The 22,465-nt window shown below is 35.8% G+C and overlaps 1 protein-coding gene across 6 annotated transcripts in view; it reads right to left on the bottom strand.

Moving 5' to 3' along the window:
- The window catches only part of adgre5a (adhesion G protein-coupled receptor E5a), a 201,719-nt gene that overhangs the window by 19,915 nt on the left and 159,339 nt on the right, over window positions 1–22,465 (bottom strand). For 4 of the 6 annotated variants that reach the window (XM_073856941.1, XM_073856945.1, XM_073856946.1 and 1 more), the window contains 6 exons: window positions 2,948–3,073; window positions 1,980–2,017; window positions 1,769–1,873; window positions 1,471–1,621; window positions 972–1,088; window positions 425–612 (listed from right to left, as the gene is read on the bottom strand). In XM_073856941.1, coding sequence (XP_073713042.1) covers window positions 425–612; window positions 972–1,088; window positions 1,471–1,621; window positions 1,769–1,873; window positions 1,980–2,017; window positions 2,948–3,073 — 725 coding nt within the window. Of the gene's footprint in view, window positions 1–424; window positions 613–971; window positions 1,089–1,470; window positions 1,622–1,768; window positions 1,874–1,979; window positions 2,018–2,947; window positions 3,074–3,248; window positions 3,375–22,465 lie in introns of all 6 variants that reach the window. The other 2 variants (XM_073856942.1, XM_073856944.1) reach the window with 1 other exon arrangement.

Below are 22,465 nucleotides of genomic sequence, written 5' to 3'. Positions count from 1 at the left end.
TATAAATGAAGCCCCTGGTCTAATCCTACGTACACACCAAACGTTTAGCATCGCATTGCTCACTCTAGATTACTCGTGGGATTTAACTTTGTGTCATGCAAATTTTTCGCTTCAGTTTAATATTTTTAACTTGTGTGAAGGCACATTTGAGGCGAATAGTGCGTGTTTTCACGGCAATGGCGCCGCCCAATTCGCATCATCCCGCGCGAGGAAGCTTCTGATTGCGTCTTTGCATTGACACCGTATGCAATGTACTCGCGCAAATCGCCGAACTCGCATCTGGCGTGAACCCACATCTAGGAGGTTAAAGAGTATTGAAGGACTTTATATCTGTTCTGAGGTTTTATTGTCTGCTTTATCATCAAAATTAAGTCCAAGTAATCCATTTAAAGACAACAAAAATGAACATATTAGTTTCTCATACCTTCAAGTGAGAGAACGTGAGATTTACTGGTTCCTGTAGATGCTTTGTCTCTGCGTTGCTAACAACCACAGTTACTACCTTTGAATTGATCTCGTATTTCATGTTTTCTTGTTTCATTAAATTGCCAAAATAGCTGTTGAGTGATCCTTCAAGACTTTTGTAGCCGAGGAGAGCTGCAGTTGTAAAACCTGGTTCACAGATGCACACAGAGAGTAATTATCATTTGAGAGAGTCTGTAAATGTATTGATGTTAATGTAAAAAAAATGTGTGAGTTTACATCCCCATGTAATCTTTAGGTGATAAAGAGTGAACAGATTTTCCTTGTCAACAAAGGACGGGATTCAAAAACCATCTCTGATTTATCAGATGGTTAGTATCACTTAGTGCATCCAAGCTATACATTTTATTAGTATGTGTTGCCTGGGATCAGACCCATGACCTTTTGCGCTGCTAACAAAATGCACGGCCAGTTGAGCAACTGGTTAATTGATAGATTAGATGTGCATGTATCCTAAAAAATATCATCTATGTATTTAATTTCTATACCCAAGTATGTATTTCCTGTTGCTGTTTTCCAGTTGGAGGTAAACTGTGTGCTGTTGGTGGACATCATAAGAGGACCGTCAGGTGAAGAACTGCCCCTCTTTACCAACAGCTCTACCTCTGGAGGGCAGAAATCATATTAATGAACCAGCAGAGACAAAGAAATGAATGTAATTTAAAATCTATAATATAGCCATAAGCAGAATTAATGTGGCACAAAGGTTCATCATGACCCCTTACAAAAATTAACCATGGTTTTACTACTGTACAGTTAAAAGCAAAAAACGATGGCTACTGTAGTAAAACCACAAAATAACCAAAAATCATGGTTCCTACACTTTTACCACAATAAAACCATAGTTAATTTTCGCAAGGGGACCTGTGGCTCTGGGGAAAACAATGCAAGGTGAGCACAGGGATGTAACCCTTAGGTTGACAGCAACATATGGACTGGGTTTGTTAGTTGAAACTATCATGTACGGAAATATTATAAATTTCTCACCAGTTTCTTTGGCTGACATCTTGGTCTGGTTGTTGTTTAGCAGAGGTCCTATCAGTTTTAGCATTGACTCCACTATATCAAAGATCCGTGTCATTATCTCAGCATCTTTTATTTCCTTTGAAAGCAGATCATCTAAAGCATCCAGAAAATCCTAAAGTTTTGTGGAAAAAAAATATAGGTTATATTATACCAGAGGTGAAATACTGAATATCTGCAGAGGCGTGTGAGGCATATTATTTAGCTGATACAAAATTTATGCATTTTTGAGATAAATTAGTAAAGATTTACAATGTATAACCTTTAAAAATCTCTCGCCATCCGTTTGTGTAAGATATTCTTTATTTCCACTCAGTGACAAACAGGTGTTGGTCATCAAAGAGGTGATATTTGTTAGCTCTGGATGCTGCAGTACACAGATGAGAGAAAACAAGAGTCATAAGATGACTTATGAATGAATGAATGAGTGCTATATTCAGTGCAAACTCGAGTCATCCTAAATCATACAGTACCTTTGATAAATCAGTTTTACATGTATCACACTTTAGTTCTGCAGAGAAATCACAAGCATTGCAAATTAATTAATTGAGATTGCAGTGCAGTAAGAGAATAGTGTTAGTTTACAGTAAGTTCCTGTGTTTCAAAAACAGATGAATTTTGAATTTTACTACAAAAATGTCACAAACAATGAGGCAGGACTGTGCGATATGTAGGATTTAGTTATAAATAAATTTATCTAAACAATTAATGTGTTTTAAATTACACATTTATTTCTATGCAGTAATTACAATAATTTTGATGAATGCGCAAAAAGTGACTGACCAACCCAGTCTCCTGAGGTTGCGTATAAATAGCCCGAAGTGTAAAACTCGTGCAATACATACGCCAAATTCCACTTTGGCGTGCATATGATACGCAAGTCCTTCCCATTCACTTAAACGGGGCATCTTTTTTTGTCGTTTTATTTATTGGTTTCTCAATTTTTTTCTGTTTTTTAAATCATTTTCGCTTGGGTTTAGGGTTAGATTTTAGATTTGCTTTATGAGGTTATTTAATATACAGGTTTCTCAATGTTTTTGTCCATATTTAAGCCATGGTCGCTTGGAGTTGGGGTTAGAGTTGGGGTTTAGGTTAGGATGTAATTTTTATATAACAAAAAGTTGTTCTAACCCTAAACCCAAGCGAAAATGGTAAAAAATAGCAAAAACATTGAGAAACCAATAAATAAAACGACAAAAAAAGATGCCCCGTTTAAGTGAATGGGAAGGACTTGTGTATCATATGCACGCCAAAGTGGAATTTGGCGTATGTATTGCACGAGTTTTACACTTCGGGCTATTTATACGCAACCTCAGGAGACTGGGCTGGACTGACATCTTCAGTAAAAATCTAGTTGTATGTGTTCTCTTATTTTCAAGTCTGCATTCATAACAAATAGATACAAAATAACCAAACAGAGTGATATTAAGAAGATAATAACCTGTGCATTTCATTTGTTTGTGTCCATAGTTGGTGAATCCTGGCTTGCATACACATTCATGACTATCATTGCTGTTTATGCAGGATCCTTCTCCACAGATAGATGTATTATTGTAACATATGTCAACTTCAAAGAAATCACAACAACAATTAAGAAGTGGAATGTAATTTCAATACTTTGCACAAATGGTGACTGACTTGTATCTACTGTTAAAATGTATGAGTGCTATCATTCTTAAGTCTCCATTTACAACAAATAGAGATAAAATAACCAAACAGATTGATATTAAGAAGATAATAACCTGTGCATTTCATTTGTTTTTGTCCATAGTTGGTGAATCCTGACTTGCATTCACATTCATGGCCATCTTTGCCGTTTATGCAGGATCCTTCTCCACAGATAGATGTATTATTGTAACATATGTCAACTTCAAAGAAATCACAACAACAATTAAGAAGTGGAATGTAATTTCAATACTTTGCACAAATGGTGACTGACTTGTATCTACTGTTAAAATGTATGAGTGCTATCATTCTTAAGTCTCCATTTACAACAAATAGAGATAAAATAACCAAACAGATTGATATTAAGAAGATAATAACCTGTGCATTTCATTTGTTTGTGTCCATAGTTGGTGAATCCTGGCTTGCATTCACATTCATGGCCATCTTTGCCGTTTATGCAGGATCCTTTTCCACAGATAGTTGTATTTTTGTAACATATGTCAACTTCAAAGAAATCACAACAACATTTTAGAAGTAAGTCATTCTTGAAATTCAATATTTTCATATTAAATAAGAGAATGTGTCATGTGACATATCTTTCTTTATGATAAAACGTTGCACATTGCAGTTTTATTGGACCTACTTGAATCACAGCTGTCTGTACTGGGACCAATGAAGTTAGTTTGTCCTGATTTCAGTCTGAAGCCTGGATCACATGTGCAGTTGGAACTGCCCGGGGTGTTATGACATCTCGCATTTATACCACAGAAACCAGAAACTTCACACTCATTTTTGTCTGTAAACAAAAACATCTCAACTCAAAACTCTCACAATAAAGTACAAGCAAACTAAACAGATGTGCAAACAATGTCTAGCCTGTGATATTTTACTTACCAATACACTGAACTCCTTGTCTGTCCATAAATGTCTCTGCATTATTGTTGGCAAAGTAGCCATCATTACATGTGCATTTATAATTTCCTCCAGTATTTTGACAGGATGCATTAGGACCACAATCAATGCTGTCCTCAATACATTCATTGATGTCTGAAATGAGTAACAGTGAGTCTCAGATGTTATCTTTGCATGATCTCAAATGTAACACATCAGTCTATTATATCAAGCTGTCTTACCTTGGCATATTGTTGGAGTGTCATCTGTAAAGTTTCCAGGTGGATTAAATCCTTTTTTACAATGACAGTAGTAGCTACCTATAGTGTTGTAGCAATCTACATCATCTCCACAGATTGGCTTTTCATCTTCTTCATATTTACACTCATCTTCATCTACAGCAATGGAAAACACAGAACTGTCTCAGCAACTGCACAAACTGCTCATCTCTCAAAGCTCTTGGGATAAAAGTAATTGCTAAAAGAACAAAAGAGCTTAAAATGGCTACTATACATCTTGGAGAGATGCAAACATGTTTTTATATGTTAGTGTTATGTTTTTGCTCATACCTACACACTTTCTTTTTCCATCTATAATGTATCCAGGTGGACAGGCAGGATCCATCAGGACTCTTTCTGTAAGAGCTAATAGAGAAACTACAAGAACAAAGATAAAATTCAAGGTTTTAATGAAGTTTAGTACACAATACAGTGGGGTCCACAAATATAACACGACTGATACCGATCACGGTTATTATCCTTTAAACCTAAAAATAAACAAGGTTTTATGATTTAAAAACAAATTTCAACCACAAAAAAAGTTATGAGGAAATTAAGAAAAACAATTCATTTCATTACTATTTCAAATTTCTCCTTACTTACATACATACAGCCAAATACATATTAAACAGAATTGTTAGTTCTTCTTTTACTCATTGTTTATGAGACTGCAGTGTTGTGCAGTATGTTGTGCAGCGGGTGAGGCACAGTGTTATATGGTGGATTTCCATTTGTACCCAAAGTAGGAAAGTAGGCCTACACATGATCACATGTTCTGACCTCAAGGCAGGGCCTGTTATAAAGTACAGTCACACTTTTAAAGCTACACTGCACTTTAAGGTGGGGTCAAGACTGTCTTCCTCATAAGTATAAGCAAGTACATCAATAATTTTTTAATGCACTGCAAATCTATCCAGACTTTTCAAGCTAACAGCAATAGCAGCCGGTGACTTCTCTTTCAAGGGGCGTGAATTCAAAATATGTGTTTGCTGCGTCATTTGAACCATGTGCATCATGTGTTATGTCAAAATACGAGCCTGCTACACATGCTTTGAAAGGGTTTATGATAAGAGATGCTCACGTTCACAAAATACTTAAAAGACACTGACCTAAACTGTGATTACACATGAGATTAAGTGAGTATCTGGCAAACGCGAACGTCTCTTTTATTATAAATCCTTCAAAGCGTCTGCACCACACGCGTATTTTGACATGAAGCGTGATGCACATAGATTCACATGGCGCACCGAACACATATTTTGACATGACGGGCCACACACATGACGGCTAAATACATGTTGTGATGAGCTTTGCATCGTGCGCCCTCGAAAAAGAAGTCACCGGCCGGCACTGGCTAACAGAAATATTTATTTTATCCTCATCACAAACCTCAACCCCCAATCCTGTGCTTTTGGATTTCCTGTCCTGATTCTGTTTCAGACAATAATTTTTCCATTGTCAAAATCAAAGCCAAATGTTTTCAAACTTAAAGCAAAACAATTCACAGCTGTATACATTTCAGGTATTTATATCTTGCTTGTTTCAAAGCAGTAACACATATTCAACCTATAAAAGTTAAAGTTGTATTTACATGCATTTCAGTAACTTTAAAGGTTCATGGATATTTTCATTAAGCAGTTATCTTGTCTCAACACTCTCTTTATTAAAGACATAATGTCTATAAAAATGTAAGAAAGTCAAATGGCAATGTTCACTTTTAAGCACTTTTATAAGTATACAATATGGTTGTAACACAATCAGTGTTTTACTATGAAAACAATGGGTGTCGTTCACTTAACATGTGTACACACAAATGTATGTGTGAAATGTGTGCATGGACGTTTTAACGAACAAAGCATGATTCAACAAAAAGTTTATTTTTAAATGTAGGCAAAAAATGTAAGAACATCTTAGACCACACGTACGAAATAATCATAAACAATGAAACATATACTGTAACACAGATATGGGCCATTCTACCGAATTCGTGCAAATTGCTGTCCCGGAACCAAAAAACTAATTTAAAAAGCATTAATGTAGGAAAATGTTTGATAATAAAAAAATATAAGCAAATAGCAATCAAAACCCAAAGTAATATTTGAGGTAGCGTCAGGTTTTATATATAAAATATCATCGTTTATATGGTGCTTTCAATTGAGAGGTGATTGTCCCAAACCCCAAGGTCTGAATTTCACCATAGGAAAAAAAAATGAAATAATTTTTTACATTTTTTTAATCATTGTTTTAAGAAGTATCATTTTGAAAATATATTTATTGGATATTTTCAGTGAAAATCATGTAAAATCATGTAAAAAAAACACTGTCCCGCATTTTCACGTCACTACCGAAACATTGCATAGTTTGGTCAATAATATAATACTGCTTTAAGCCACTCCCTTCCATTTTGAACCAGAAACTTTGTCTGTGCCTCTCTTTCTTGTGGTGACATGGTGATTAGATCAGTCTCATGGTTTTGAAGTAAATGTGATCAAAAGTTTGGAAATCAGTGTGTGACATTTATGAATGTCACTACCGATCACACATTTTCAATGATTTTCAATTCAGTTTTTTTTATTTTTTCTACTGCTCATTTAGGTTTTACTCATGTTTCAATGTCGAGAACTGTGCTAGCTAACTACATACTGATTAGCATCTTAGCAGTAGGATCAAAGTTAGCTTAAATCATCACTACCGAAACAGTCACAACCGAAAGGTTTGTTGACGTTTCGGTTGTGACGTGATTGTTTCGGTAGTGACAAAATGACACTTATTTCTTTATTTTAATTAATAAATAGAAACTTTCAACTGCACATATATTCTTTTTCAGTACAAATAATTTGTCAGTCAATTTCTGTAATGTTGTACGTGATTTGACTAGGACTACAAACTAAGATAAAATGAACTAGGCCAGATTAATTTAATTAATTCATACAGTAGTAGCTTGACTCATTATTGATATAAATGAAGGCTATATGATTCTACCTCTGGTCTCTAGGAAAACTTTCTGCGCTAATTAAGCGGGACTTTGACTGATTGCTTTATATAAATGACATAACAGATAGCACTTATCAGTATCATTGTAAATTGACATGTCATTGTTAAGTGTAGACATGGCAGGCTCACACTAATAATGTAAATGTAAATGTAAATATCTTTGGTTAATTTGTAGAGATAGCTACAGAGAGAGAGGAATCACCAACATGCATAGACGGAAAGATGAAAGTAGAGCGGACAGACTGAGAGAGCCCATTTTCTTGAGCCGATACTTCTTTTGCTCACTCAGTTTACTTATAGAATTTGGCATCATCGTGTCATTTTTTATAAGTCTCAATTTAAAAAAAGTAACATTAATTGAACTTAAAAAACTATATTTCTGTCTGTAAATAATGCCGGAAAAACTCGGTGAACACAGCAGCCACAAATCGGCCAATGCAATACACATAAAGCTCGCAAAAATCGGCCGATATATCGGTCTATCACTAGTTCTTTTATATGAAAATTGATTCAACCTACCTCAAATCAAATAAAAAATTAAGTTTACTTAAAACTCAAAAAAGTCAAACTCAGCAACAAGAGAATCAGTTAAGGAGGTTTAGAGAAGTTAGAATGTGTAATGGAAAAACAGGCACACATGTGTACACCAACATTACAGATGGACATGGGTGCACACACACCAAATTCTGTAGATTATACTGTGGGCCTGAAGTTTTATATGGACATACATTGTCATCTTTTTCTCAAGAGATGTGAAAATCAACACAGCATCTTGCATCCCTTCAAGGTCTGAACTATCCGCCATCTCTTCAGCGTAATTTCAGTTTTTTCTGCTTTTATGTGGTGTTGCGTTAGATATTCTTTGCGCTGTATGTTTTTACTGCATAATGCCAACCATTTTTGACTAACTTATTACTTTTTTTTACACAAAATATGGAAAATCCAATATGGTCGTCACTACCGAACATTTGATGTCACAACCGAAACAAATAATGTTCTGGAAAAATAAAATATCAGAAAAGATGACATAATTTATTTAGTTAGATAAAAATTTAAACTAATGAATCCTTGAATTTGAAAACTGTATAAGTGCATGTATGGAAATTACAGAAAAATATTGCTTTCAAAATGCATTTAATTTGATGAACCACTCTTATAGTTTTATTAAAATAATATTTCTAATCAATATAACCATGACACTGTCTTTAAAAAAATGTAAAAAATATATTTAGAAGGTTAATGTAAAGAAAATCAGAATAGGCTCTTAAAACCTAATTTTTACATCAAATGTTGTCGTGTTTCGGTAGTGACAAATTCTGGAAGAGAGAAAACATTTCGAAACTGTATAAAAACATGCTAAGAAACTAAAGTGTCCAATCAGTAGATTAGTGTTCCTTAGATGTTCTACTTTGTTTATGACTACAAAGCTTGCAGGAAAAAACACACTTTTTTCAAGAAGTTTTGAAGTGTCAATTTGCACCAATTCGGTAGAATGGCCCATATATGCGTACGTGTGGTCTTAGTTGTTCTTACATTTTTGCGTACATTTAGAAGACATTTATTATGAAAGTTTTTGTTAAATCATGATTTGTTCGTTAAAACGTCTATACGCACATTTCACGCACACTTTTGTGTGTATGCATGCACACAACGAGACCCAGTGTCTTTTCACACCTTCATATTACACGTTGTCAGCAGGGCTTGACATCAACTTTTTTGCTCACCAGCCAAAGTGGCTAGTTGGTTTCCAAAGTTACTAGCCACTCAGCATTTTTACTGGCCACAATTTTGTTGTTAGTAAAATACATTTTATGCAATTAAACTTGACTTTGGCATCCTAAAATGACTTTAATTAGAGGAAATTTACTTGATTTAGCTAGGTTTCCTTTGACTTCGGACAAAACTGGGACGTGCACATTCAGGTATGCGCTATGATTTTCTCACCGCTCTGGCCCAGAGACAGTGCACATACTTTAAATCTCTTCAATCACTTCCATGCAATTGTTTTATTTTTCAATTGTTTTAGTGTCGCATTGCACATTGTTTATTATTTCGCATAACTTTTAAGAAAACTCCAAAAAATTATATTCAACCTGCCAAAGTGGCTAGTGGGATTGGCTGTCTCACCCGCCACAGCGGAATCTACCCGCAATTGGCGGGTGTTAATGTCAAGCCCTGGTTGTCAGAAAAAATGATCACTAGCTGGTTCTAGACAATACCCTTTCAAAAAGTACACATTTGCACCATTTGAGTACCTCTCAGAGGTGCATATTGACAACAAAGAATGCATATTGGCACCTCAAAGGTACATATTGGTATCCAATGCATACACTAATTTACACCTAAATGGTACATATTTTTAAAGAGTACAACCTTTTTTCTGACAATGTAGATGTTTTGCAAACATTTGTGTGATGTAGCAAGTGAAAATATTTTAAGATAAATATCAATACAACTGAATGAATGGCTGTTCTGTTCTTTCTCTATGCAGTATATCACTCACATTCAGCTGTTTCCAACATCGCTGAACGTCATGGGCTCTGCTGTAGAAACTGCCCCATTGTGACATCATATTTTCCTATCTGTGGTTTCCTCTTGTGATCATCTATTTTTTAAACTGCTTGAAACTGCAACAAATGTGACCCGGTATGTGAAATCCAGGCTAAAGTTTCATCAAAAGTCGCATCAAAGTTTCATTTCATTTACTGATTTCAATCTTTGACATGACCTTACCGCAGTATTAAAGTAAGGTTAAGGATATATTTTCACATAATGTTCTTTACATTATCAGGAATAACTTATGTAGATAACAAACAAAAAAGATTTTAGCTGGGATTTCACAGAGAGAGTCACATGCTGTCGTTCTCAAAACCACAAACATCTGTTTCTACAGTACAATCCTCAGAGGAAACATCAAGCTTAACAAAATCTAAAAATGTAACTTACCGAAAACCAGCAGATACACGTGCTTCATTGTGAAAATCGCTTTTTCAAAAAGTTAAACTTTGATTCAATCCTGAGTAATTCCACAAAATGACTTTCACGGTTAAAAAACAAAACTTGAATCAAAAACTAGTATCTCCACGCCTCGCTTCATCAAAGAAAAGCACACAAGTTTTTATGAGAACATTAGACGGTGCTTTGTAATCAGTTTTGTGTCTTTCTTGCTTTGCCTCTGAGTTTTGTCAGTGCAGTTCACATGAATCACGCCCCCTTTACTTTGACTCTAGAGGGGTGGAGGGGTGATGTGTGGTTCAAACAGGCTTCATGACGTCAGTCTGGTAACTGAAGCCACTGTAAGCTGCTTAGATGTTAGTCTGTACAATACAATGCTTGGCAAAACTATTCCTAAATCCATAAGGAAGTTTGAAAAAAAAAATTTTTTCCTGCACATTTGTGTGGGAATGCAGCTTTAAGTGATTTATGTGTGATGGGTGATGAGATTTCTGTTACAGTGAATCCTGATGAACACTGAAGAACTGATCTAACTGCAGGGCTCCAGACTCACTTTTTTCACTAGGAGCACAGTGGCCCCCAACTGAAAATTTTAGGGGCACAACCAGAAAATTTAGGGGCACACACTGTAAATCAACATGCTAACCAAATATTCAAATTTCTACTAATTTCCACCTTATTACTAATAAATACTTTAATGGTAGATGCAGAAAGTACAATGTGCTGTTTCAAATTCAGTGTCTGCACATTTACTGGCTGCACATGTGCGACTGGATGTAAAATTATATGTGCACAAATTGTTTGCATTTACAGAAACATTTACAACCCTTAATTTATTGTCACGCATGTTTCACAAAATCTTACATTTTCTCAAACTACATGCATTAGGGTAATTATAAAACACACTGACAAAACTACGCTGCGCTTTTATATTTAAAACTATCGCTCTGACACTTTGCTACTAGAAGCTGCAGATACGTGTTTCTATTTGTAAGTGTGATTTCCTGTTCTAATGTTGTCATGAGGAGCGCATACACAAACACATTCATCACAGATGCGTTTTCAAGAAAGAAAATGACATAAATGAGTCACTTTAGTCTAAATCTTTTGCCTGTGTGTTCATACAAAGATTTTAGAGAAGTTCCTTTGGGAGCGTCCATGTGACAGATTTACTGCTACATTGTCTGAGAATCAAGTCATTGCAGGGTTATATTTGTTCATACAATGTATCTGCTTGTATTCCACAGGCATAGATTGTCAGAAGGGACAAGACCAACAAATAATGTCCCAGATGTCCCAACAATAGGGTCCATTTTGCAGTGTTGGCGTTCCTGAGTGATCTGTTGATAGATCCTTTGCGGTCATTGTTAAACCGAAATGCTTTTTACAGTATTAATTGTCAAAATATGGGGCTGAACCCTTCCAAAAACATACAGCTTTGAACCTAAAGAGTTCAAATTAGTACCTCAGAGGTACATGTTGGCAGTGTTGGGGGTAACGCATTACAAGTAACATGCATTACGTAATAATATTACTTTTCTGAAGTAACGAGTAACGCATTACTTTTTAAAGGTACACATTCATATTTGAGTTACTTTTTCAAAAAAGTAATGCAAATTACTTTATAGTTTAATTAATTTGATAAAAATGCACTCTATACGTGCACGTATACTTTTAAAAGTAACTTTCCCCAACACGCATATTGGTGCCAAAGAGAGCTTATTAGATACATATTATCATCTCAAAGGTACATATTGTATATACATATCTGTACCTAATGATACATAAAAAGACATTTTAAAAGGTGGGGTACATATTTCGACCATTATTTGAAGAGTTTGGTTCCAAAACGCAATAAATGCCATTTTTGAGAAAAAAAATGAGTTACTGCCAGAATCAGTATTATATCAGGTCAGTATTAAAAAGTAAATTCTTCATTTTAAGCAAAATCCAATGCCATGTTATTCTGTCATCCTTTCTCCTTTTTTCCCAAAATGCAATAAACGCCACTACTCCTTTTCTACAGAATGCCATAAATCCGCTCCACATTACAGCGCACCATTCACGCAATGTAAACAAACAATGGCGGCGCGCTGAGTACACAGAATCCTAGTTTTCCTCATCTACATTGTACTTCGTGATCAACAAAAAACCAAAAACAAAATAATACTTTAATAGCATTGCTAAACCTGTGATGGTTTTCTGTGACGGGAAAGAAACGTAAGCCATCAACACCTAATAATTTCCGCGAGAGGCACTCGGGTGCTTGTTTGCCCGGACCGACAGCATCAAGTTTCTGTCATGATAACACATTGACCCCAGCGGATCTTATGAAAAACTTTCCATAATTTTACTCAAAGTCAACGAAAATCGAGCAGGACCAAAACATTTTACAGCTGATCGCTGTCAAAAACGTTAAGCGACGACGTCAAGTATAACCGCAGAAATGACAGTGTTCTTAATATGACAAAGTAAGTGTTTTGATTAATTAATTAATGAATAATAGTGTGTACAACTAATCAACTAAATGAATATATCATGGCAAAGATGAATGCACATTTATATAGGCTATTGATTCAATAGATTTATAGCATTTTGAAAAAAAAAACTTGTCATGGATTTATTGCATTTTGTGGAAAAAATAATCAGTGTTTATAATAAATTTTTGAAAATCAAGTTATGGATTTGAATTTTTTATGTTTTTATAACCTAAAGATGCTATGTGAAAGTTTGTAACAGAAAATAATGGTTTTCATTTGGTCACTTTCTTGGTATAGAAAACACGTTTTTACCCAAATTTGTCAAAATGGATTTATTGCGTTTTGGAACCAAACTCTTCATTTCTAACACTGTACATCATTTTAAAATAGAGAATAGATCAGTGCCGGCTCGTGACTGCTCATCCCAGGGACGCTAATTCAAAATAAGTGTTTGGAGTGTCGTGTGTTGCTTGCAGTTTGTAAATATGTGTTTGTTGCGTCATGTGAACCATGCGCATCACGTGTTTTGTCAAAATAAGTGCCTGCTGCACATACGTCAAAACCGTTTAGGATAAAAGAGAACCTCACATTCACAAAATACACGCAAGACACTCCCTTAACACTAAACTCTGATTACGTATGAGATTATGTGAGTATCTGGCAAACGCAAGCGTCTCTTTTATCATAAACCCTTTAGACGCATCTGCAGCAGGCCCTTATTTTGACAAGACACGTGATGCACACAGGATCTCTCGACGTGCCGAACACATATTTTGAAATTGTGAACCACACACATGACGGGCTACATACATATTGTGAGAAACGTCGCAACGAGCGTTCTCGAAAAAGAAGTCACCGGCCGCAACTGGAATAGATTGGAGAAAAATAATATGTAATATAATTAATTAATCAAAAAATAATCACTTTGTAAACTGTGTTATATTCTTAACTGCTTTGTATGAAGTTTTATGATATATTTCACCAATTTGTTATGTCCAAACATTCACCAAACCCGCAAAGTGGGGAACTATGATCTAAATACTGACTGATGATCGTATGTTTCCAGGTTGTGGTCAACCAAGTTAACCTTTCATCTATAAAAGGAAATGTTGAATGTTTAATTCATTTTGTGAGAGGTTGCCATCATAAGATTCAAAATAACATTACGGATTTAACTGTTTATATTTCCCAAACAAACATTGAACATTTTTATACAAAACATTTTGTCACAAAGCAAACTTCAAGCGTGATATGATATTGGACTCGCCCAGAAATTTCTTTATAGGCTCTTTGCTATTTCGCGTGGATATGTTTCGACTGCAGTCTGTCTGTATCTCTGTCTTTTCTCTGACAGCTGCTTATTCGTTTTATGTTTTAAATTGAAACTTCAATAGGTTCTGCTTTCTCTTAACACTGTCTGTACCCATTACCCTTCTGTTCACAGTTTAGGCAGAACAGGATATTAACAGGAAATTGCAACAGATGTAAAAGGTCTTCTAAACAGTGCAAACGATCCTCCCAGGTCTCTGTTTTTTTATTGTATAGGAGAGATTTTGCAAAACTCATTGAAAAAATTAATAAAATAGAAAAAAGCAATATGAATCTTAGATATGATCTCCATCACTCTGTTATAAAGTAAATCCAATTCTCACCATTAACTAGTTTCTTATTAGCTTACATATTGGCTGTTTATTTGTGCTTATAAAGGACATATTAATGCCTTGTTCTGCATGACCACATATTGTACATCCCTTAACCCAATCCAATACCTAAACCTAAACGCTACAACAAACTATCTTATTTACTATAAATAAGCAGTAAGTTGGGAGTTAACGGAGGCAAAAGTTATAGTTAATAATCAATAAGTGTTCCCCAAACTAAAGTATTACTATACATTTTTTGTTTGTTTGTATAAGTATTGAACCACAGATGACAATAAAAGACAGGAGATTCAAAAAGATGTTTTTTTGCAATGGCACACAGTAAATATCTATTCATCTAACACAACAAAAGAAAATAAAGGCCAGATACACCCTCCACAACTTACCCATAAAATATTATGACTATCTTTGCCAGTATTTTTTATTTTTTTGCCATGTAACCAAGATTCAACTCCTAATCAATGTTTATCTGAACCCAAACCTGTTCCTCTAATTCTGCTTTTGTCTAAAAAGGTGCCGACAGCAAGAGAATATGTGCTGATAAATTGATTATTCCCACCGTGAGATGCTGTTGAGTGTGCTTGGCACCAAACAAACAAAATTGTTGACACAAAATATTTAAAAAACACAACCCACTCTTGGGAAATATGGTACACACTGAAAAACAGTGGGTTGTTTCAACCCACGGTTGGGTAAAGTATGGGCAAACCCAACCGCTGGTTTAAATAACTGAGAAAATGTCCACGTTTGACTCAACCATTGATTGAAACAATGTAGTTTATACAAAACTCAGACTGGGTTGGATTCTTAATGTACACAACAAGTAAACAGTCCAGGTTAGCAACAATAACCAAAAATACATTTGAGATAAGCACTCAGTAAGGCAGCCAAGTCTTTATATATAGCAGGCAATGATAAACAGGTGTGATGATAGTCAGGGTTGCGCCAAGGGACACTGTAAAAAAAAATCCAGCATGAAGGTAAAGCAACCTGGATAGGCAAGTCAATTCAACCTACTATTTTAAGGTTTGACTTGTGATAAGTTGACATAACTTATAAAAACAAGTTCAAATTGTTTATATTATATTAAGTGCTATAATCGAGTCCCAGATGTTTCTATCAACCTAGAAAATTTATAAAAGATCAACCTAGTAACTTAGTTTTGGTAAACCATTTTCTGCAAACATGCGAAAAATAGGTCATTGAAATTTGGCTCCCCCTGTGATGTCAGAAGGGGATAATACCGCCCCTTAATCTGCACTATTCAACCACGACACAGAGAACAGCTCATTTGCATTTTAAAGGACACACCCGAAAAACATGCACATTTTTGCTCACCTTTTTTAGCAGTTGATGGAGAGGGTACGTAATAGTGAAATACTGAGGTAGGAACCGCATATAGTGTGTTTTCATCCCCATAAATATTGCAACTTGCGCTGCGGACGAAGGTTCTGGCACTTGATGTATAGCTTCAATATTGGAGTGAAATGGTGGAAGGCCCTCAGCTGAAACATGAAAGCCAACAAAGTCAACTTCTTGTACTGCAAATAAACATTTCTCCACATTAAGTGTCAGATTGTGTTGACTGAGTGCAGCAAAAGTGGCCCTTAAGCGCTGTTCGTGAATCACTGCATTTGGGGCATGGACAATGACATCGTCGAGGTAGATGGCAATGCCAGGGACACCAGCTAGAATTGTGGACATGGTTTTTTGGAAGCAGCTAGGGGCTGAACTAAGTCCAAATGGCATCCTAATGTAACGGAATAACCCAGTATGCGTAACAAACGCCGTAAGATTTCTGCTGTCTGGGTGGAGGGGAACCTGGAGATAGCTTAGCGGATGTCTAGTTTGAAGAGAGTAGAGGTCTGGGATAACTGCTTTGTTGACGGCCATTAAATCCACGCAAACTTTCAAACCACCAGATTTTTTCTTAGCCACAGTCAAATTTGACAACCATGGGGAGGTGTCGACAAGTTTGATAATGCCTTCTACTTGCAGTTTGAAAAGTTCTGCTGTGACCTCCTCACGCAATGCCAGTGGAATGCGACTAAGTGGCTGAATGACTGTTGTACTATAGGATCCAAGAGAGGCTGGTGTGTGAATGCTGATAAGCACCCAAGCCTTCAAACAGTTTGGCCATTCTTGCTGTTGGGGACAACTAACTGTCAGAATTCAGTAGAGAAAAGTTCAGACTCATAAAAAGGTCAAGTCCAAGGATATTGCTGCCATGACGTGTAATGCGAAATGGGAAGTTTACAAGTTTTAAAACCTGCTGAGGTTGCATTGATTGAATGAATAGTAGCAGGGCTTGTAGTGTTAGCACGCAAGATTTGTTGTATAAGAACTTGGACTGGAGCGGGAAAGTGATTTAGCTTTGGCAGCGTCAACATGTTTGTCCCCTTGTCGGACAGTCAAAGGCATGTGATGAATGTTTAACGGAACCACAATTACCGCCTCTGAACTTGAGGTTGTACATACTGTGTGTCCGCACTTGAACAGTGATCCACATCAGCCTCCGCCCCATGGACTTGTGTGCATTCTTGTATCATATCATGTTTAATTTAGCAGTGCACTGGGCAGCAGACTCAATTTGTGAGGCCAGATCATCATCTTTCAGTAACAGCCGCTCCCGAATTAGTGTATTGTTTTTTTCTCAATTAACTGATCTTGTTTCATCTCATCTGATAAAGGATCAAAACAGCATGGTGTTGCCTCTTAGGTCAGGGACATATTGAGAAATCAACTTACTGCTCTAATGGGATGGTAGGCTCGCCAGGATGGGGCAAAAATGGGTTCGGGGGTGATAATGACAGCAAAGGTAAATCTTCAGGCATCCTTATCGCCAAATGTTATGTCTGTAAAGACGACTTGAAGTTGAACTTAAACTTTATTGCTGTCATCAGCTTGCTTCACATCACTGACCTCAAAGAAAACACCCACCGTCACTTCTGTTTTAAAACTATTAAAGTGACCGGTGCTCATTTATCTTATAAATATAATGAACACATTACATCAGCTAAACACCATATTATTATTGTAACTGAACACATAACACTTGTGAATGCGGCCACAATTGGAGAGATTTTTACGCAGTACGAGCATTTTTATTAGCCGTTGCTCATGTGCAACCTGCAGATTTGAATTTCTCTCGTTGCCTTTACAGAGATATGTGTATTAACTATGAGGATGCGCTCCAGTCTTCACATCCCCATCAAACAGCATACTGTACAACACATATCTATCACTGAATTGCATTCTCATGCCCAAGGTTTATTACTTGCATGCGTTTTAAAAGTTTAAACTTTCATTTTCCTCACAGCTGCTTTTGTCTGAGTACACCCGACACGCGCGCTCACAGCAGCCTCTCATTTAGCGCACTTTTATACGTTATGCAACTTTTCACAAGTCAAAACTTAAAAAAAAACAAGTTGTTTTAACTTCGTTAAAATGCTGCGTTTTTTACAGTGCCTGACCTCTGCCGACCGTGAGTGGAGAATATGACAGTTACACTCAAAAAACTGTTATGTTAAAACATCACATTCTGTGTTATTATAATACAACACAAAATGAGACATACTGGGTTAAAATTACACATATTGTGTTAAATAGCATAACACAAAAAATGAACACATCCTTTCTTAGAGTGTAGTATTTTAGATGAAACAATCCAGCAAAGGTTACTGGCTGTAATTTACCCAACCATGGGTTGAAACCAGGGGCGTAGCTAGAATTTTATTTTTGGGGGGTCCCATCTTAAAATGAGGGGTAACTCTATATATAGCTTAACACCTATAAATAAAACAGCTTAACACCTTTACACATTTAAAACAGCATATTTACTTCACTCTTTCAGCAGAACATCAAGACGACTCAGATGATATAGATGGCACATTTTCTTCTTCTCGCTCATCTTTCCGTGCTTTTTTGAAAAAGCGTAATATTGTACTTTGCGTGCCAGCTGCCATTGTCAGTGAATATTAATGAACTCTCAGGCGAAGATGACAGCATAAGATACGCACAACAAAATGTGACGTGAGCTAATCCAATCAAGTTTGAAAACAGCTGTCAATCAGACTAAGAAATCAACATTTTCTTATTTATTTTATTTTAAGCAATTGGAAATCTGAGGGGGCGGACATGTAAATGAGGGGGCCATGGCCCACCCAGGCCCCCTCGTGGCTACGCCCCTGGTTGAAACAACTGAAGAACAACTTTTAATGGCATGAAAGAACATATTAATTATGTTTATTTAAAAAATGTGGATTGTTAACTTTCAAACCAAATGTTTGGGGGTTTCAACAGATGGGTAACAAAATCCATTATAGGTTTATATATAAACCATTATTTATATTCAGTGTTCATAATTAAATTAAAACGTAATTATATATGGTCTTTACTTTCTTGGTAAAAAAGCAGTTTCTTTTGAGTGTGTTTTTAACTTTCCAATATATATATATATGACCAAAACAGTATATTTTTGTTCTGACATTAGTGCTGTCATTCACTCTTCATGGTGCAAATTGGTACATTGTGTTCTCTCAGTGCATTTTAGTTGTTCGTAGCACCTCCTCTTGTACTTTGACTCACTTCACTTTCATTAGTGCTGCTTATATAGCTTTTAAATTTAACCAGGAATTACCCTCATAGCCACTTCCTCCCCGACACAAACCACAAGACCAAAACCGTACGTGTCATTGGTGCATGCATAGTAACCAATTAAAAAGTTACACTTACGTCTTAAGCACATTGCAGAGGTGTGATGTTGTGACATAAACTGAACAGGGTTCCCGGTATATATAAAAAAACTAAACAAATTTTCGCAGTGTAGTGACTCCACATTTTGATAAATCTTCCCCTTCAATAAACATTTGTACTAATATAATGTTCAATTAAACAAAACCAATAAGTAATTCAAAGTGGTGCTTATGGAAAAAACACAGGCACAAAGGTGTTTTCATGGTTGTTGCCGTGTGGGAGGCAGAGCGATTTGGGTGGTTGCTTATACTGGCCCATATAAAGAAAAGCCCAAGCCTCTGATATTTTTTATTTGCTCAATGTAAAGAGACTGTGAGACTTTTGTTTTGCCTGTTTTATAGTCCACCGGACTAAATCGATTAATCAGATTGCTTAGAAAAGTAATATCATGCCTCACCTTAAAAACAACATACATGCTGCAGTTAATAACAACATACAACAAAAGTAATGTTTGCTCAAGCAAACTCCACTAAAAGCAATATTTTGCTGTATTCATTTTGTAAGTCTTTGATTTAGTTGTATGGTTGTGTGTGTGGTTTGTTGTGTGTGTGGTTTGTACTTTATGGAGAAAATGAGAATGTTTTAACTCGTTTAGTTTAATTTCAGTTCAGTTTTCAATCAACTTTCACAACCCAGACTGTTTTTGTTGATGCCTTCTTTTATATTACACTGTGCAAAAATGGCAGCATTTACATTTACTTAAAAAATTAAGTTAAAAGGGGACATATCACGAAAATCTGACTTTTTTCATGTTTAAAGGGATAGTTCACCCCAAAAAATGAAAATTCTGTAATTTACATCATAACATGTTGTTCTAAACCTGTATGAATATTTTTTTTCTGATGAACACAAAATATATTTTAGAGAAAATATATTTTTATATTTTGAGAAATGTAGGTAAACACACAGCAGATTTGTTGACAGTACCCATTAAATTCCATCATATTTTTTATTCCTACTATGGAAGTCAACGGACACTATGAGGCTGTTTACACTTGGCATTAACATGTGTTTTCGTCGATCGGATCACAAGTGGACGACGTTAATGCCAGGTGTAAACGGCGTTCAAAACGTTTTGAGCTCGTCCACTTTCGACCACTTTCAACCACATCCAGAGGTGGTCGAAACCACTTTCGATCGGATCGCTTTGGAGCTGCGGAACGCACATGTGATTGAATGCGTTCGACAAGCCACACGCGACCGCCTTCTCTCCGCCCATTTATCTAATCTGAGGTATTAAACACAAGTTTCACGTCTTTTTTTGACTTCTGGCGTGAACATTCGGTGAACAGCGCTATTTTTAGCCTTTCATTGATAAAACTAAGCGGCTGATCTCCGTAGTTTCGTTTTGAAAGCGTCTGAAAGTTGCGCGATCCTATTTCATCAATTGCGCTGAAAATTCAAAGAAAGCTCTTACATACTCATGTACAAAACACTGTGCAGCATGTTTACTTGCTAAACAAGCAGTGCACTCCGACATTATATTAGTTTGCGTCCATATAAACTCATAATTACTCCCGCTCGGGTTTGAATGACAGCAGAGAGACTCGCCCACCGTCTCACAGACCACCCCCTCATATTATTCAGCACAGAAGCGGTCGAAAGTGGACAAAAGAGACGGATTAAAATACCAGGTGTAAACGTCATGTGTCTCTCTCGTCCACTTGTGATCCGATCGATGAAAACACATCTTAATACCAAGTGTAAACAGCCCCTATATGCTGTGTGTTTAACATAATTTCTCAAAATATCTTCTTTTGTGTTCAGCAGAAAAAAGGAAATTCATACAGGTTTAGAACAACATGAAGATGACAAAATTATGACAAAATTTTCATTTTTGGGTGAACTATCCCTTTAAGTGCTATAATTGGGTCCCCAGTGCTTCTATCAACCTAGAAAATGTGAAAAACCCAGTAACTTAGTTTTGGTAAACTATTCTCTGCAAGCATGTGAATAAACAAAAGGTAATTGAAATTTGTCTCCCCTTGTGATGTCAGATGGGGATAATACAGCCCCTTAATCTGCACTATCCAACCACAGCACTGCCATTTAGTGCAGACACACACAAAACGACACATTTTTGCTCACACCTACAAAGTGTCAATTTTAACATGCTATTATAAATGATCTATATGATATTTAGCTAGAACTTCATATACGTACTATAAGGGACACCAAAGATTTATTTCACATCTAAAAAAAGTCTTGTGAAATGTCCCCTTTAAACAATTTCAACTGGTTTATATGAGTTATGTCAACTTATCACATGTAAATCTTAAACTAGTAGGTTGAATTTACTTACAAAACCATGCTGTTATTATTTCATGCTGCAGGTCACTTAAATGTCAAGAAAGTTACAAGGTGTGTTACAAAAATCTTCACATTAACAACTGTTTCAGGCGAACATGGCAACAGCGACACCTACACAGTACACACACAAAAGACACTGGGTTATTTCAATCCAGTGTTTGGTCAAAAAGGGACAAACCCTATACTGTTAGGTTAAATATACCCACACTCTGAAAAATTCAGGGTAATTTTTAACCCAGCGTTGGGTGAAAAAGGGACGAGCCCAGCAGCTGGGTTGAAATAAACTTGTGCTGGGCATAGATTAATCTAGATTAATCTCATACAAAATAAAAGTAATTTTTTGCATAATATATGAGTTTGTGCTGTGTGTATTTATTATACACACACACACACACACACACACACACACACACACACACACACACACACACACACACACACACACACACACATTCATATATACATTTAAGAAATGTTATATATATATATATATCCCGGAAGAAATTACTATAATGTTTGCATTCCTTGCTGAGCGCAGCGAGGTACGATATGTGGTTATTTATAAGATAATTCAGAAAATTGTTTGTACATGTATGGTATATTTTGCTGTGTAATTAATGTTTGTTACTTTAAATGTTTGTTTATATGATAACTTGTAGCTGTGAAAACATGCGTGTGAAATGTTTGTTGTATGTTTTAACAGTTTTCACGGTGCTAAGTTAACAATGGATTAAACGATGAACGTCATGCTGGTTTGGCGAACTAAATAAAGGACAACTTATGCATCAGTCGAGACTCTCTCTTTTCGAAACCAAGGGATGATATAATATCATTTTTTATTTATATATAAAATATAGAATATATAAAAATATAAATAAATAAATATAGTATATAGTATATAGTATATGTATATGTATATGTATATGTATATATATATATATATATATATATATATATATATATATATATA

Source organism: Misgurnus anguillicaudatus, chromosome 19, assembly GCF_027580225.2.
Source record: "Misgurnus anguillicaudatus chromosome 19, ASM2758022v2, whole genome shotgun sequence".
NCBI lineage: Eukaryota > Metazoa > Chordata > Actinopteri > Cypriniformes > Cobitidae > Misgurnus > Misgurnus anguillicaudatus.
This window is presented reverse-complemented; position numbering and strand designations above follow the sequence as displayed.